The 19,992-nt window shown below is 38.5% G+C and overlaps 1 protein-coding gene across 1 annotated transcript in view; it reads right to left on the reverse strand.

The window, feature by feature from the left end:
- Positions 1-439: 439 nt before the first annotated feature.
- The window catches only part of LOC122796012 (multimerin-2-like), a 99,127-nt gene continuing 79,574 nt past the window's right edge, over positions 440-19,992 (reverse strand). The window contains exon 3 of the mRNA XM_044064493.1: positions 440-1,174. Within this exon, the coding sequence (XP_043920428.1) occupies positions 777-1,174 (398 nt within the window). The 3' untranslated portion in view covers positions 440-776. The remainder of the gene's footprint in view (positions 1,175-19,992) is intronic.

Raw genomic sequence — 19,992 nt, forward strand, 5'->3', positions numbered from 1 at the left:
ATAGGCGGATACAGGTAAATCACTTTGTGCTCTTAATGCATGTTGTGCACTGCTGTGTATGGATCTTAGCTATTACAGATGTCCATCATTTGCTGTGCTATGCAAGGATTCCTGCAGAGCAGTGCAATGATATGTGCTGTGGTCTAATTTACATAGGACATACCACCAGACCTCATTGCTTGTTTGTGGCTGCAAAATCTCTTGCTGCTGACTACTGGAAGGATGCTGTATTGAGCAATGTGGGCTCAGTGAATCAGGATCCTTTTGTGTAATTTGCAAAACCACTTGCACTGCTTTCCATTGCACATCAGCTATCTGCAAATCCCTGCCTCGGTTTCCCTTACTACTCGAATCTACTGCATTCATTTAGGTTCATGGCATTTTCAGTGTTATGTATTTATTACAGTTTATGATATAAAATAAAATGGAGTGCAACAGCTTGCTAATCATTCATTTTTATTGTGCTTTTGTTTGTTTATACATCAGACAGCATATACTATTTGCAGCAATATTAAACCTGATGAACATTCAATTTGGAAATATTTCTGTCAAGATATAAAGGGAGAAACTGCTTTATATTTTTTAAGATTTTTTTAAGAAAAAATTTAATTTGCATAATTGCATACATTCAAAAAGTTTGTAATCAGATAGACAATAATATTACAAAATCACATAGGGTTTAAAAACTCAAGTGCTCTTCTAACAGCTATCTTAGATTCATGCCTAGGTCATTAATCTAAGCCTTAAGCCATGCTGCCATTCTTAACATACTCACGTTATGGCATAGCATGTAAGAGTATCCCACCAAAAGTAGTGGTATGAGCAGTTGGAGATGACCATGACTGTCCTGATGATTGCTCTATCCAGACATGAGACCATTTTTTTATATAAAGTAGAGCCATCTGAAGGTTTGGTGAAGTGTGACCTGGCATGTCTGTGTGGCTTATAATCACTTTCTTTCCATCATGAACGAGCCAGAGATTAGTTGTTTTGCCTCTTCCAAAATTTGTTGAAAAGAAAAATTGATAAACACCAGAAATAGGGCATGTGAAGATTCCTGTAACTGGGTTGTAGGATTGTCCAATGTTCAGAAACACATTGTTAAAACGAATAGTATTAACAGAGTTTGATAATGCAGTGGTACATGAAGCAAAAAAGTACACATGTGTGGTACCTGTGTGAGAGAAACAAAACAGTAGTTACTGGAGTATTTCATGAAGACTAAGTCTAGCATCATCTTGCTCACAACCACCTACAATAGTTAAGGCATTCTAAATGATTACTGACATAATAGCTATGGAATCAGGGCACCGAATGCTTCTTTTTTTTAACAATCAAGTTGACGTGGTGGTTCAGCGGTTAGCATTGACGCCTCACAGCAAAAGGTTCTCCCGTTCGATTCTCGGCTGGAGCGCCTTCTGTGTGGAGTCTCCATGTCCTCCCCATGGCTGAGTGATGCTAAAGACATGCAGGTAGGTGTGAGCATGAATGGGCATGCCTTTGTTGAAGGTTGGGCATCGGGCTGGCAACTCAACACCGTAAAAATCCACTGCAAATCATGAGCGGACCGGAGTTCCGCTGTGGCGACCCCTCTCTGAGAAACGCCAAAAGACTTTTTTTTATTTATTGCCATTTCTTAAATAACATTTCCATTGAGTTCAATACCAAGAACAAACATATCAGACCAGAAAACAAAAATAATTAGATAACAATGTTAAGTACAATGAAATATAACAGAGTTACAAGATGGTGTTATCGCATATGATTAGCAAAAAAGTTGAGAAAAATATTAACTCATTCATTAAACTATATACATATATACATATGTACTGCTCGTCAGCAAACACAACCAATATGATGACATTGCAGGTATACTTGGTATGTAATAATTTCTATCAGGGAAGAATAAAATTAGGCTGGATTATAACAAGTATCCGAAAAGTGTATTGATTATAAGTAAATGATGGAGGGGGAGAGGAGTTGGGAACAGAGTGTAGAGAAAAAATACAGTTTTTCTCTTTAATAATTGAATATTGGTAGGAGCCAAATGCTTCTTAAATCAATGCAATAGTCGTGACTTTATGCCTTCTTTTCAAATGTTACTTCATTCTACTGCTATACAACAACACTGCTCAAGTGAACACAATTTACAAGCCTCACATACATACATACATACATACATGGAGCCAGGTAGAAAACACTTAAGATATGTGAGGAAAATAAAATTATACAAACGTGGAAGTCCTGCTGGTTTCCACAAATTTCATCAGGGACAGATTTGCAGGCTGTACTCCACTGAAAAACATACAAAACAATCTGCATGGCAGCTGATTTTACAAGTAGCTTCTTCATGAGAAACTGAGATGATTATTATTGAGTTATTTGCCATGGTTCTGGTGTGGATTGCTCTCTAAGAGTGGTGCTCTCCCAGACAGGCCATGGTTAGTCTCTGCACTCATTCAAAGCCAACATACACATATTAAAAATAACTAGTGAACTTATAAAGCCTGTCTTTTGCTGATCTTTGTACTTACTTTATTTACTTATTTATTACATTTTATAAGTAAATAAAGTAAATACAAAGATTAGCAAAAGACAGGCTTTTTATTACATTTTATGCCACGGTGGTGCAGTGGTAGCATTGTTGCCTCACAGCAAGAGGTTCTGACGTTTGATTCTCGGCTGGAGTGCAGGGAGTGCCTTCTGTGTGGAGTCTGCATGTCCTCCTCACAGTTGGGTGGGCATTCGAAAGACATGCGTAAATGGGTGTGCCTTCGCTGAAGGTTGAACGTCGAGCTGGCACCTCTGCGTTCGTGAAAATCTACTGCCAATCATTAGCGGACCAGAGTTCCGCTGTGGCGACCCCTAACCGGGAAAAGCCGAAAGACAACAACAACTTATTTATTACATTTGATAACTGGGTGAGTACACTGGTCAACATCCTTTTCCAGCCATGATCCAGTCCCATTAGGCAGAAATTACAGGGTAAAAAAATATAATCTGAGTATCACATCAAGCATTTATAATAGAAGCAGGTATACTTATTACAGCAATTATTGCAAGAGGGTTTGAAAGAATTAAATATTTGCAAAAAAAGTTTGAAACGATAATTACAATGAATAATTTGAAAAGCAACTTTTACAATGGGAACTGTGAGTCACTTAGTAATGGTTGAGCAAATAACAGTCAAGGTACAAGTATGAGTCTGGTAGTTGGCACAGTGATTAAAGTTTCAAGTTACACTACCTATGATGTAGGGTTTGATTCCCTCACTTGCTAATTGTATGATCATAAACAAGTCATTTAACCACACATTGCTATCAGGTCACCCAGCAAAAGGGACACCTGCCAAACAAATAAGTGTTAGCATTATTCATTTAACAAATTCACATTAAGATAAAACATTTATTACTTCAGAGGCAGAGAGTATATCCCATATGGGGTTAGGAGGGTGACCTAATGGTTAAGGTGTTTGCCTTACAAATGCAAGATGCAGGGTTTTTGTCTCACAAGGGATAATTGGCTAGGCTTAAAATGGCTCACAAGAGCAGTTAGCCTAGTACTAATCTACAAACCATTCTACAAACCATATGTGGAAGGCCATTACTGAATCAAGGTTGTTCTAACCTTTGCTTTATCGGAAGAGCAAGATGATTCTTTGAGCAAGATGATTCTTTGAGCAAGTATTATTTTAGTTTGCTTTTAAATGTATTGGTATTACTTTCTTGTTTAATTTCTGATGGGATCTGGTTCCAGATTGCTGTTGCCACTTTTTAGAATGCCCTTTCACCTATTATGTTTTGAATATGGGCCTGATGAAGATAATGGTTTCTTCATGTATATCTCTCAGTATATTGTTTTGTTTTCTGTTTTGCAGTTTTGTTCTTAATAGAGGGCAGTGGCCTAGATTAATAATTTTATAGATCTGTGTGGAGAGTAGCAGAGTTGTCCTTTCATTTACAGATAATTTAACATTTTATAGAAGCTGGAAGCTATGAGTTAGTTGATCTGCAAATAAAGTGAATCTGCAAATTTTATTTAAGGATATTTTAATTGTTTTAGCACTGCCATTTTAATGGAAGGTAATTAGCTGGAGACTATATTAAATTTTTGGAATTAGTACTTTCCTAGCTATAAGCAGCAGGTGTGAAAAAATGCAAAAGTCTGTAGCACAGTTTAAGCTGTCCCAGGGTTTTTTGATAATAGGTTCATAGGTTCCCACAAAGCCAGCACCTGTTTCCCCTGTCCATCAGGGACACATGTGGGATCACAGGGGTATATTTTCTGTTTCCCATCCAGTCATCCAGGTTCCTCTTAAAAGAGGGCTAGTGAGGTACTCTGCTAGACATGGAGAGGGAGTCTATTCCACAGAGAGGGGAGTCTTTGAGACACAAATCTATCCTGCCAACAAGTTCTGTTAATGTCACTGACCAGGTAGAGGCCTTGCATGCAGGTTGCACAAATGGAGTTTGACTTATGGATATGCAGCAACTTCATCAAGGCTGGGCCTGAGACGGCCTTGTAGACCAGACATAGGTCAACTCCGAGCAGTCTGTATGAGACTGAGTAGATGGGCAGGGCTTTTAGCCTATCTGTATAGATAGGTGTTTGAGACCCTGGATTTTCCTGTTCGGGAACCTCTGTGGTCTCTCCAACTGCTGCATGTGCTTGGCAAAGTACATGCTGAAAGGGGCACTGTACTCAATAATGGGTCTGATAAGGGAGGAGTACAGGAATGTTATGACCTCCTTGTTCCTGGATAAAATACCCTTACTTGTGAGGTGGGCCATGTAGAAAGTCTTCCGTACAAAGGAAGAAACGTGGCGGTCAAAAGTCAGGTCACTATCAACCTGAGTGCCCAAGTTCCACAACTGACTGCATGCTTAGTACATTGTTATTAATGTGATAATTAGTGGGGATGCCATTTTCCCCAAAGGGGATAATGATGCACTTCTTGGCATTCAGTTTGAGGCCATGCTTCTGGCTCCAGCCATTAGTTTGAGTAAGACCCTCTTGAAGGATGTTTACATCACTAGGGGAATTTAAGACAGTGCCCAGGTTTCAGTAATCTGCATATTTGGTCAGCCACAGATCACTGGTTATGGCTTGCACCTCAGAAAAGTATATCCCAAACAGTAGAGGCCCCAAGACCGATCCTTGGGGTATGCTGCTCATTACGGGTCTATTACTAGTGGTGGCTTCCCATATTTTGACTGAATGGGTTCTATCAGTGAGACAGTTAGCTAGCCATCTGGTAACATATGAGCTGATGCCTAGCTGTGAGAGTTTATCTATTATGCCTAAGTGGGAAATAGAAGGTGTTGGCTAGGTCAAGGTAGGCGGTGTGCATCATCTTCCCCTCGTCCATGGCTTTGGTGACTGTTCTGAACAATTTGACCAAGTTTAACAGGCATGATCTCCCTTTGACAAAACAAAACTTGTGGGGTCAAGCATTTTGAGGTTGCCAATGTCCTTGTTTATAAGGTCCATGATAATGCATTTCATGGCCGGCAGATCATGATAGTTAGGCTGTTGGGCCTATAATTGCCTGAGGAACTGGACACTCCAACTTTGTGTAGAGGGATGACAGTGGCTGTCCTCCATTTGGCTGGGATGAAGCCGGTGCACAGGTTTGGTTGAATAGGGTGCCTAATGGTACTACTGAGTTCATGTAGGACATAGCCAGGGAATCAATATTGCTGGTCACGAGTAGCCAATATTTGTTAATGTGTTCAAATATTTATTTATTGATATATTTTCCACATATTTTTATGAAGGGCATAATCTAGCTCTTCATCTGTAGACTTTGCATTCAGAAATATAAGATTGTAAGACTGTCTGGTTGTAAAAGTAGGAAGAATGCTATATGAATAACTAGTTTAGTTTCCGTGCAAAATCTTGGCAGTTAGTGGTCGATACTGTCAATGGTCTGATGACGGGTTGTTTTGGACCACGATCGAAGCTTTACTTTACTAAGCACATAGCTACTTATGAGTTAAGAGTAAAATGATTCAATTGACCATCCAGAAAACCTTTTATCGACTGCTGGGACTGGAAGATTTAGAGTACAGTGAGGGATCATGACATTATTAATGAACACAAGGTATGAATGAGGTCTATGAACATGTCAGGATAACCAGAGGACATCACGAACCACCATGGTATTTGCATAGCAGAACAGCAGGCATAAGTAATTTTTCTAAGTGTAGCTCTGCAGTTATTACACCCTAATTTGTCTTCCTTAGGGTGCTGCAGTGCTTTGCATGAATCTCCCCATGTTGAGTGACATTATTTCATATTATGTCATGCAGATGTAATTATTATGTAATCAACTAAGTGCATTGATTATGCTTAAAAACTTTAAAAAATAAATTTGTTATAGTGAGGTCCATGCACAAAAACAGAGCCATAACAAGCTTGGTAAAGTGGTTTTCTTTCTTATGTACCTCACAGTTATAACTAAAACAAGCTTGCACTGGTACACATACACTGTGGTTCTGAACTTGCACTCATCACAGAATTACATGGGAAACTATTGAAAACATTTAAAACCTGTAACCCACCTTAACGATAGACATTTGACATACGTGTAAGTACTTTAATGTTTTGCTGTTCATAGGTTGGTACTAGGCTATCGGCCCTAGGGCCTGTACAAGCCTAGCCATAACAATTCCCTGGCTACTCCTTCCCACACTATTTACTTCCCTGGACCCCTGTCTAGCAGGGCGACTGACATGATCCCCGGGGTGAATTTCCTTTCTCCCATCCAATCATCAAGGTTCCTTTTGAAGAGGGCCAAAGAGGTGCTCTGCTTGACATGTATGGGCAGTCTATTCCACAGTCTGGGGAGTCTCTGGGTCAGGAACCTATCCCTCCAGCATGTTTTGTTTATTGTGATGACAAGATTTAGATCCCTGGAGCATGTGGCTCTGAGGGATTGGGATTTCTTTAAGTGTAGCATGTCCAACAGATCTGGGTTTGACATGGCCTTGTATGTTAAGCAGAGATCGCCTCGGAGTAGACGATATGCGACAGAGTATAGCTGGAGTTTTATAAGGCGGTCAGCATAGGGCATCTGCTTTACACCTGTGATTCTTTTAGTGAGGTATTTCTGCGGCCTTTCCAGTTGTTGCAGATGTCTTGAGATGTATATACCAAATGGGGCATTGTATTCTATAATGGGTCTAATGAGGGATGAGTACAGTGGGACAATGACCTCCTTTTTTCTGGATGAAAAGCCCTTAGTGATGAGGTGTGCCACATAGAAGGATTTCCTGACTGTTGTGGCGATGTGGTTATTGAAGGTGAGACCACTGTCCACCTGTGTCCCTAAGTCTCTTATCACACTTTCAGTGTTTAGTGTACTGTCACCTATGTGATAATTCTCGGGTACATGTTTTTTCCCAAAGGGGATAACTATACATTTCTTGGCATTGAGCTTGAGCCCATGGCTCTGGCATCAAGCATCTGTTTCTGTAAGGCCCTTTTGTAGCATATCCACATCATTTGGGGATTCAATAATGGCTCCCGGTTTGCAGTCATCTGTGAACTTTGTTAGCCAAAGTCCCTTAGTGTTGGCCTGTACTTCAGAGAGGTAGATGCCAAACAAGAGAGGTCCCAGGACTGAACCCTGAGGTACTCCACTTGCCACTTGTCTGGAGCTGGATTTGGAGTCAGCTACTTTTACAGTGAGGGTTCTGTCAGTAAGCCAGTTGGCAACCCATTGAGTGACATAGGGATTAATGCCCAGCTTAGTAAGTTTATCTATGATTCCAGAGTGGAGGATGGTGTCAAAGGCCTTGGTGACGTCCAGAAAGGCTGTGTGGGCTGCCTTACCCTCGTCTACAGCTCTGGAGACTGATTTGAAGAAGTCAGTAAGGTTCAGGAGACAAGATTGGCCATTTACAAACCCAAACTGGGTGGGGTCCAGTGTTTTAAGGTAGCCAATGTCTTTGTTTATAAGTTCCATAATAATACGTTCCATGGCCTTGCAGATCATGCTTGTCAGACTGATGGGGTGGTAGTTCCCGGGATCCAAGGTGGATCCCCCCTTGTGGAGTGGGATAACTGTAGCTGTGTGCCACTCTGTGGGCACGAAGCCTGAGGCGAGGGTATGATTAAACATGACACTTAGGTGAGGTGCCAGTTCTTTTTGCAGTTCATGTAGTACACAGCCCGGGATGTCATCTGGTCCCATGGATGCTGTATTCTTAGCTTTGGAGATTGCGTTTTTTGACTGTGTGGCCATTATTACCGGAATTTGGCAATCTTCCAGTATTGAGATGGGCCATTTAGGGGGTAAGAGGGGGTGAGGTTGGCACTGAATCGATCTGCCAGGTTATTGGCAATATCCTTGGGATCAGTATATTTAATGCCATTCTGTTGTAGCTCAGAGCAGATCTGAGCATTGCCATTTAGATTCTTGACATAGTTATAGAATGCCTTGTGGTTGTCTTTGGAATCTTTGGCAATTTTATTTTCATAACTAGCTTTGGAGGATTTTATGAGGGATCTCAGCTTCTTACTAAGGCTGGTAAGGGAGTTTTTTGCATCCTGGAATTTTCCTCTTTTCTGCAACAGTTTTTTCCTTTTGTTGTAAAATTTGTTTATGACAGGGGACCACCAGATTGGCTTCCATTTTTTGGAGGAGAGCATCTTGGTTCTCTTTGGGATGGCACGATTCATGCATGAGTGGATGTGCTCATACAGTGCCTTAGTGCAGGACTCAGCAGTCGAACTTTCAGTTCCCGTCTGCATGGGTGTCATGAAGTTTGTAACTTCTGACTTGGGTAGCATGAAGTTGGCCTTGGAGAAGTTTTTTATGGAGGTTTCCTTACTGGGGGGTGAGGGTGGGATGTGGATGTTAAGGGTGATTAGCTTATGGCCTGACCTGACCATCGAGGGGGGTGACCATAGGTGTGGAGCATCGATTTCCCATGTTGGTAATGACCAGGTCTAGGATATTGGAGCCCCTGGTGGGACTATGGATTAGTTGATCCAGGGCAATGGAATTTATGAATTCCAAGAACCGTTGGGCAAAGGTGTTGGTGCACGAGTAGTTTTCCCAGTTAATGGCAGGGTAGTTGAAATCACCCAGTATTAGGGTGTTTGGTTGTATATTAATATTTTCCAGTATATTTAGAAAGGTGTAGTGAGAATCTTGGGGCATGGTGGGGGATCTGTAGCAAGCTACAATTTGGATTGCAGTCTTACCTAGTGTTGGTTGCACCTGGAGAATTTCAGACACATTGTGTTGGGCAACTAACCTGGTGGTGTGAATATCCTTGGTGAATATGGACACTCCTCCACCTTTAGTGTTTCAGTCCTGGTTTGGTAACCAAAAAGTGTGGTAAAAGTTGTAGCCTGGTATTGCAGGGGGGCTCTCTGGAGCCTTGAACCAGGTCTCAGTTACTGCACAGATATCGATGTTCTCCATTTTTAGGAGTGCCTCGAGAGAGTGCATTTTGAGGTTTAGACTTCTAGCATTGAGTAGCATTACCTTCAGATTTTCCATGCTTGTACCTGTTACGTTGGTGGTTTTGTCCTTTGAACTTTGCCTAAAAAAGGCACTATATGGGTCGCAAGAGTCTTAGCCAGTAACCTAAATCCCAGAGGTGACAGGTGCAGACCATCTCTGGCAAAGCATCATGGTCTTCCGATCATGTCATCCCAGGCAGACAGATACTGGATCCCCTTTGAATGACACCAGAAGCTTAGCCAATTGTTGAAGTCAATCATTTTGTCCTTATATTGTGGTATCATTCTGGCTGAAGGCAGGATACTACTCAGGGTTAGGGTCATACCTGCCTGGGCCACATGATCCGAGAGCTCTTCCATGTCTCTTTTCTTGTAGTCCAGGGAGGTACATCTCAAGTCATTCACTCCAACATGGACAATGACAGAGCCATATTTGTATTTGTTGTGGAGTGACTTGACTGCATGAGTTATGCGGCAGATCCTGGCACCCGACAGGCAGCTCACTGTAATTTTCTCCTTGTTCAGCCTGGTGAGTGGGACATCAGTGCGCCTGACTATAGAGTCACCTTTGACTAAAGTGTTAGGTATGTTGTCTTGCCTTAGGGGCTGTTGCTGGGTGGCACACTGGTGTTGTGAGCTATGTGACACTTTGGTTGTAATTAGTGTTTGTTTGCGTTTCAGCTTCAGAGGTTCTTGTTGCTTGGGCAGGTTACAGTTAAGGGCCTCTGCATATGCGGATTTAATGTTGCTATGTGTGGGTGTTGGTGGTGTGAGTTTAGAAGGGCTATGTGTTGCTTGAGGTGTAGTGCGGGTGTTAACCTTCTCCTCTTGACTGTCTAGCACAATCTTGGGTGGAGAGAGTGTTGCTTCCATTTTGGCTATGTAAGTGCATCTCTCACAGGTTATAGTGTTGGGTGGTAGGAGGAGAGGGTTGTCTGTGTTCATGAGGCAATTGCTGCATTGCCCCAGTATGCCCAAATTCACCAGGTGAACAGGAGAAATCAACGGAAGCCGACCCTTGGACATGCCTAGTTTGGTGCTTTTTTTTTTAAAGTACAGGAGCTGTTTTCCCTTACCTTAGCCAGGTACTTTGTTTAGCTTCTCTCATCAGTATAATCCTGTTTTTATTGTTACCACTCAAATATCAGTGTTATGTACAATGAATCTATGCTTAAAATATGATAAAAGATTTTTCACAAAAAAAAAAAAAAATGTAACCCACCTTACACCACCACAGAAACATCAGCCAGAAGTAAGGCCACTTTCAAATGCCTCTGACATTCAGGTCAGACAATGATAATGATTACAGTGACCAAACCTTACTGAACATTACTAATTAAGATGTTTCACTCTTCAGAAAATGCACATTAAGTTGGATCCAATTATTTTATCAGTATCCTAACTGAATAGTGCACATATTTACAAAGTGCCCCTTCATTTGTGGCCTTTCTCTTGCTTTGTCCTTGATTTTTGAACATTTTGTACTGCCACATATTTTTAACTGGTAATACACAAGGGCAACTAAAACTCCTCATGTACTGCTAAGAATTATGATCTGGTCTTTATGCACAACTTATCATCATTATTATTATTATTATTATTATTATTATTATTATTATTATTATTATTAATAATAATAATTATTATTATTATGTGCTATTGAAATTGATTTAAACTATCTTGCTTTAAACTGTTCACAAACTAATTTCTGGATTCTATTTTTGAGCATGTAATACTGGAGAATATAATCTTCCATATTGTTAAGTTCTAGAGTTGATGTAGTCAACCCGAGTTTTTAGCAAGGATCTTTTAGTCTCCATTGCTTTCTTAACAAAACTTCTATGCCAAGAAACTGATACAGAGATCTCAGACATTTTCTTCAACAAGCCATATTATGTATGAAGATGAGTGCTTTCAACTTCTTCAGATCAGTGACAAAGTTTAACAACTCTGTTATGCACAGAAAAAGTCATAGCCAGGGTGGCAGGGGATTCCTGTAGTTTTATTATGCAAATGTACACCCATTCATATTGGTTGCTTAAGCTCAGGGACTGTAGTCAGTTAGATGAATCAATGACCTTCTCATTCTAATGATTAGATCAAGTGACCCTGTTTAAAACATATTCTTCTACTGTAGATTTGCTACTGTATCCCCTTGGTACTATCCCTCCTTTATTTTGTGATAAATTAATAAATAAAATAAAATAAATAAATAAATTATGTTCTAACATAGTCTTGTTGATGTTTTTTGGTGGTGATATACAAAGCACTGTAGGACCTCTAAGTATGCCATATTTCCTGATCTTCTTGGCATCTCTTTTGTCATTCCTTCCCAATGTCTTCACCCTTGATGTGATGTCTGCACAAAAAATAGTTTTATAAGCATTTAGATTTAAACTAAATATAATGCAGATATTTTCAGTCTATCATGGACATATCTTAGAGCAAAAAATTAGAACAATTAGAACTATTGAGTCAAACATTAAAAAAAAATAAAAGAAACACTGAGCTTTGGTGGCTTATCCAAGTTTTGGAGGTTTGGTGGTTTTGAACTGAGTGCTGCATAAAGGAGCAACCTTTAGTTCATTCTGGCCACACAAACTTGGGTTCAGATGTGTAAGGAACAACAGGGCTAATCTCATCACATCTCACACTGCAGTGAAGTTTATGTGAAAAAGGTATTAAAATGCTCTCTTGCTGAAACAATGTGCAAGATAACGAAGTTATACTGAGATAACAGAAATAGAAATTGAAATAGTTTTTGATAGAATGAGTTGGGCAATTATTATCCTCCAAAATCCTGACTTCATACCTCTGTGCAGGTCAGTGGATCTCCCATCATGGAGACAGCTCAGACCGCATTTCCGAGGACATTAATGCCATAATTAGATACTATCATCCAATTAATGCAGAATACAACAGCAGACACAAAACAAATAAAAGATATTTCAGCAAAATATGATAAGCAGTTTGAACAAGTGCTTTTATAGTAGCAGAGTGAATTTAAAGTCAATAATCCTGTCCAGTACTAAGGTATAACATACCTCCAAATGCATGCCATTTGGCTGGAAATTAAGGTAGACAAAATAGAAAACAGATCTTAGTGGAATAACCACTAAATTCTAGCATTGCCAGAATAAGAAGGTATGGACCCCCTTTCTTTTACAACAAAAAAACTGAAACTCCTGTTAGATGTGGACAAATCTTCCCCACCTTGATAGAAAGGGCCCATAGTGCTCCTTCAAGACATGAAAATCATCTTCATCCCATGTACTTTATTTTTAAATGTCTAGACTTTAACAATCCAGATAAAATCAATAACTTAAAAACTACAAGACAATCTGTACAAATAGTACCTGAATATATTGCCTGTTTGTTTCCCAACAGAATGACTGTTCCACCATATCTAAGATGGGCATGCCATCTGGACTTTGTTGTCACTCTGAGACAGTCTACCACCGATGTCAGTTTCTCTTGCCAGCATACATACAAGCCTAATTCCTAAAAGACTGGAAAACAACTCAGAAATATGCACACATAATTAAAGCACCTGAATCTAATCCAGAAAATAAGAGTAAAGGTAGACCGAGCAACAACTATTCTACCAAATCCCAGTCTCAGAGAAAGGGAAGACCTTGAATAAATTCATCTAACAAAACAGCAAAGCATGGAAGGCACTAGACAGATGCTATTTATTCTTATTGACACAACACAGCCGCATAAGTCTCTAAACCATGAAGCCAATGAGAAACTAAATAAGATAGATTTTGGGGGCCAAGAAATCTCAGCATAGGACATGCAGGACAATTAAGTGAGCTGGTAGACTGCTTCACTCAGCTTGAGACAACATCAGTTGATTACAATCTATGAAATCCCCAGAAACATCACTGCTAAAGAAGTTAGGACTTATATTAAACTTTGATTTTGGTGTATTCATTTTTTAATAATGGCATCTGTCATTGTCGCATATTGCCAAATACAGCATACAGCCTTAAACAATTGAAAAAATTGTAGAGATTTGATAGAAATGATATACCAGTCTTTAGTTAACTGTATTTGCAATATAAAAAACACAACAAACTTCAACACACGAAAAGGTTATTTTCCATCTCCCAGTGCTCTGGCTGTTAAGCCTTCCAAGTAAGATAAAAAAACAACATCCAAAATAAATAAATAACTCTATCAATTATCTAATTAAGAAACATCTTCCAATTGCAATTTTGATTAAGGCCATTAGGTATCAAAGTACTGAACTTAAGTATAAAAACACTTTCTTTGTATTGTAACTTTTTCTAGATATTTTATGTTCAGTATTAGAATATGTCAGAATATGTCTTGTGTAAAAAAACAGAAACTTACACATCAGGCATTTTATACTTATGGTGTTCATTATAACATTATTATGTATGTTTCTCAAACATTCTTTAATCAGTGTAGAAAATGCTCGGTTGGTTTCACCTATATAGAACAAATGACAAGGATGTTCAACTGCATAAATTACTGCAACACTAGTACAACAGAATCTTCCCTTAACATTAAATTTTATGTATTATTAAATATACAATATACTAAAGAACAAATAGTACAACCCCCACAGAGGAAGGTGCCCTTGTGGTTCAAATACCTAAAAACAATGGCCACCTTTAAGGTAGTCTGCTAAACGTTCCTCTTATAATAAGAAATAATGGGAGTTCTACATAAAATAGTATGTAATACTGGATTCATCAATAAAATAACCTGTCTTTATAAACACATTCTTCAATTTATGAGATTCATCTAAAAATCCATTCTTTCAGAATATAACCTCCTAATCCTATGATTTTTTTAAATTGTATATGCAGTATGTGCTGATATCAACCTTTCATTTTTGCATCCACAACATGCCATATTACATCTGGGACTCCAAGGAAGGATCTTCAAGGTAAAACACGTGCATCTGTGATTTTTTTCTGTTTGTCAGTCTAAGCTAATTTTTCACGTATATAGTTAATTTTGTTGGGGTAGCACTATGATGTTGACATTGGAAAGTATATTTAGTCATGAAATACATAATCTGTGCTATGGCTATTATTTTATACAATCCAAACCTGCATAAATGGCAATAGAACATGTTATGCATATTATGCAAAACATCAACTGATTAACTTTGAGTAGAAATATGCAATGTGATTTGAAGAGAGCTCTACTATTCAAAGACTTTAAGAATCTCAAAACAGCCATTCCCCATATTTATTTATTTTAGTTGTATATTTCCTGTACTGCCTACTACACAAATTACATACAGACAGAATATCAGTCACTGATCAACAATGCTTTATCATCCTGCCTCACTGAAGACAGCATCATATGATTATCCCATCCATTTAATTCCCTTACCCCAATCTTGGAAACCAAACATTCTCTTACTGTTCAGGGTTTCAGCCTAGTAAGGTGAAGTCAATGAAAACACTCAATTCCCTGTCTAAATGAATTCCATGAATGACATTTCAATCCATGAAATTTATTGATAAAATGTACATTTCTGGGTATAAAATTCACAACCAATATGGAAAATATGATAGACTTAAACATGAAACTACTGATATGAGCAGTAACTCAACAATTAGCAACATGGAGTCTAGCACCATGGCATAGAAGAATAAAACCCTGAGCACAACCTAGGTAATTTGGGTTCAGTTATCAGTTTGGGTGTAAAGTCAAAACAATATCAATCTACTGGAGAAATATATTCTGTAGTAGTCAAAAAAGCAACCGTCTGCAATAACTACAGTGTATGCACGCACACACACAGTAGGAAGTGATGAAACAATATCCTGGTTAAAAAAATTCTTTAATGACAAGCTAAAAATACTTTCACAAAATGCTTCTTCAGGTCAAACAGCCATAGACCAAACAACAAACTTTTAAAATTAAGAAGCAATCAGGAGGTACAAATACATCATCCATTGCATAGGAGAACTTTTAAACATTTAAAGATAAAGCACTTGCTCAAACAGTGCACACAGTCAAAAAACATTTCTTTCCTAATGGCAGAAACTACATTTTTGCATACAGGTTACAACAGTTAAACACTCAAGTTCAAACAAAATATACAAATATCTATGTGTGTGTGTGTGTGTGTGTGTGTGTGTGTGTGTGTGTGTGTGTGTATATATATATATATATATAAATAATCATTTGATGAACATTAGCTTTTACAATGTCATGTATAATCAGCGTGAGTTCCAGATGAAAATTTTTACATTGAGAAGGTGTACAAAGGTCTTCTTTGAATAACAACCTGGGTGCCTGACGTACCAGCAGAAAGCAATGGGCAGTCACATGGTGCAGTATAATTAGCCATGCTCAAGGCCTGTGACAGCTCTTATGTGAGTAAAACTGTACAGGATATCTATGAGCATTTGTACACCATCTACACCAAGTATGACTGTGATATCATTCTGCCAATGGTAAAAAATATATATATATATTTTGTTTCATGTTGTGGTGAGCATTAAAATACTTGTATGATTTTAACAGCATTATAGGAAAAGAAGGAGAGAGAGGGAGATTTTTTTTTGGCAAATTAAATTGAATATTACTCTTCCCAGAATATTAATGTCTAGTTTCAATACAAAGTGTGTTGAGGTTTAGACCTTGCAAATGACCATTTTGTGATATTTTTCAATGAAGCATTGGTTACGCCTGTCAGTTGTTATTCAAGGTTCCAGGTTTTGGACTTTTGTAGTGGTACTCTACGAAGAGTAGTAATATAGTTGTAAGGAAATATAGTCAGCGGAGGTTATTCATGCTGACAAGAAAAAGTGGAGGCAGTTTTATAAACATGCCTACCTATGGCAAAAGCATAAAGTATCTGAAGATGAGCATTATGTGAATACAAGCAGGGAGACCAGTCAGGTGTAAAAGTGCCTCAGCTGCAAGCAAAACATGTAAGTGACCATGAACATACATGATTAAAATTTTAATGGTGCCATTTTTCCTTGGCATTAGTCAGGTTAGGTTGTAAATTACTTTATAAGTCATAAACTTTTCAAAGTAAGAAAAATAAATAGAAATATTATAAACCAATATGAAACAGTTCAGAATGAGGTAAGATTATCAAGTTCACTTCAAGAAATGTTTGTTTTATTCATATAATGGGCATATTACAATGGCTTAGGTGAATACTGTGGGCTGTTATTTGTAAATGGCAAATCATTACAGTAGCAGTGGAAATCAGTGATCGGTAAGAAAATCATTTACTTTGGTGTCTTTTACTAACTTTGCATACATGTTAGAAGTGCAGCAATTTAATTCAGAAGTACTTTACTGGCAAAGATGTTTTTTTGGCTCAGCATGTGTCATTACTGGGAGATTTCTGAGTGACACTGATTTTATTTATTTGACATTTGTTGACCAGGTTAATCCAGCTGAGCTGAGGCCCATTTTTAGTGGAGACGCGGGGAGAAAAGCTCCACAAACATAAACATAGACATTGATCATAACAACAAAGTTGCATAAACATGGTACAAAGCTACAAAGATATAGTTAGTTACATTTAGTTATTTATAGTTGCTTTGGCATAGATCATACCTACAATGTTACATAAAGCTAGTACATGGCTACAAACATATTGTTATCACAAGTAGTTACCAGAAATACCAGTTGAGTTAGAATGAGACATTATGAATCAGATTGATTAGTGAGTACATCTGATACTATACAGAGCAAAAGTCCATTTGGGATACAATGTTCTTCCTCATCAGTTCAGCTGAATAGTTGTCTAGTGTATAGTTAGTTATTGGACTGTTGAAGTCAATAGAAATCATTCAGGTAACAAAGAATAACTAGAAGTAGTGATAGAGATGTAGGGAAACATAAGTGGATAAAGAGGGAGAATTAGGTATAGAAGAAGGGTGGGAGGCAGGGGACAGAGAGGAATACAATCAACCAGGGGGATGATTACACAGACATAGCCATGTGTTGCTTAGGTGTTTTTTTTTACAGCATTTCTGAACTGGTGTTTAGGCTTAATATTTCAAATGTCCAGTGGATTTGTTTTTCCAGTTCTCAGCTGGGTAATTGCTGTATATGTTATTTACCATTTTGATTTTTGGCTTGTATATGGAAAAGAGGTGCTGTTCAGAGCTGCAAAGTGTTCTGGTTGGTGAGTAGAGGGAGATGATAGTGGAGATGTTGGGACATAAGGAGAGCAGGTGCAGTATAGAGTGAATTATCTGCAGCTGAGAGAAGAGAAGGATGTGGGGAAGTTCTAACCAGTTCAGTTTCCTGAGGGCTGAGCAGTGATGAGAATGGTAGGGGAGTTTGGCAGTGAATTTGGCCACCTTGTTGTAAGGGGATTCGAGTTTAGAGAATAGTGTGGTTTGTATGTTGGTGAGAATGTGAGAGCCATAAAGAAGGGCTGGGAGTAAGTAGGTTTGGAATAGGGCTAATTTGGCTTACTATGTAAAAATGTATTATTCCTGTAGAGTAGGCTGAGTTTTTGGTGGGTTTTCTTAATATTACCGAGAACATGTAGGTCAAATTTCAGCTGGTCATTAATGATGACCCCAAGTAGTTTGGTTTGAGTTTCCACTCTGATTGGTGTGTTATTGTGAGAAGTGATGGTGAATGAAGGTTTTAGGTGATTATGGGTGGGTATGAAAAGAAAAAGTTTGGTCTTCTTTGGATTTAGGATTAGCTGGTTCTTCTTGAGCCAATTTTCAATGGACAGAAAGGAGTTCTGAGTTGTATGCAGGTCAGAGAGGGTATTGGCTATGGTGATGACTGTGGAGTCATCGGCATATTGTATGAGTGAAGAATGTGGAGAGGCAATAGATAATTGATTGGTGAAAATGTTCAATAGTAGTGGGCCAGGTATTGAGCCTTGTGGAACACCCACACGATGAATGAGAATTGACAGTATTAAAATTACAATAAAGTGATAGGGGCTAAGGAAATGATGGATCTGTTAAAAAACTGCTTAGGGTTAAAAAAAGAATGGAGCTGTTAGAAGACTGCCTTCTTCACTATTGCAAATGGATTCATTATAGTGCAAACATTACTTTGGCACAACTTTACTTTGCTGAACTTTGCAGGTGTATACAGTTATGGTGGTTCTGTCACGTAACTTTTTTTCAGAGGATGGCAGGCATGCTTTTGTTGTTGTGCTGTTTGACTGATGAGTTTTTTGTGTATGACTGTGGCATTTTGTGTCAGTGTTCAGTGCTTGGTGAAAAGTATGCTGTTGCTGAAAACCAAAGTCTGATTAATACACTGAACTGTGCAGACTATAACCTTTTCAGCACTGTATTTTGCCTAGTTACTAATAAAATAACTTGTCTATATAACAGACACATACAATACTGCCACAGTTTACAGCTTTTAATGTACCAAGTTTAGTTTCTCAAAGCATGTATGAATGATATTTTCAGTTATCTTAGAGCAAACATGTTCCTACATGTACCAGATCTAACAAAAATCAGATTTGACATCATACACTTTTAATGTCCTTTATATATACTTTGTACCATTCAGATCTTGTTCATGAAACAGTCTGTTGACATTAATACTTTTAAAATTTGCCTGATGTCATGCAGCCTGTTGATAATCTACTTTGTGTTCTGTTTCAAGGTGAATTATGTGACAACCTTAAACTTTTAGGGAGTTAATTCTGTTAGGAAATTGTTTGTCTCTGATCCTCCCTGCACCTGGCTTTCTTATCTGTAATTTTCCTTGAAGTTAATACCAGGCACAGAATGATAGTATTACACACAGTTGGATGCCTTTATTTCTACTTATTTTTTTTAGCTAAGAGAAGCTTAACCCTTTAATGTATACATGCTAGCAAACAGAAATATACATGCATCTAAGTGACTATATTTTACTATATATATTTTAACAAGTAGACGTGTACATGAACTATTATAAGTGTCTAAATATATAGCTAACACTTGGATAATTGGATCGGGAACAACAAATTCATCCCTGGTTTGGCACTTATGTCTGTAATGGGCTCAGGCAGCTTGTATATGGTTCACCTTCCAGGCCCCTGCTAACAAATGTTTTATCTCCAAAGCCCCTACTTATACTTACCAAGGGTACAATAACTTGTCAGAGACCTGGGATGCCTGGCTTGGGAAGGTAGTTATCACACCCACCAACCAACTCTTTATCAGCTACTATAAGGCCCTTACAAAGGGTGTCCAATCCAGGTCTACTTTATTCTGTCGAAAGCTTAAAAGGGCGAAAACAAATAGCATGACACATAAAGAGAGAACCGCAAATATGTCGAACATACTAAACCACGGAATTTCAAACCTCGAACGGTTATAGTCGGCCAACCCACCGCCCGCAACATACTACCTACCCAAACACAATAAAAAAAACATACATACACTAACCAAAACCCTACTTCTAACCCTAAATTAAACCACCAAAACCCTACTGCTAACCCTATACTAATCCCCACATACACAACTATCTATGCAATATATCACAGTCAAAGGAGGCAATGGAACACAGCAGTAAAATTCA

The sequence above is a fragment of the Protopterus annectens genome, chromosome 2.part2 (assembly GCF_019279795.1).
Source record: "Protopterus annectens isolate FY-2018-M chromosome 2.part2, PAN1.0, whole genome shotgun sequence".
Taxonomy (NCBI): domain Eukaryota; kingdom Metazoa; phylum Chordata; order Ceratodontiformes; family Protopteridae; genus Protopterus; species Protopterus annectens.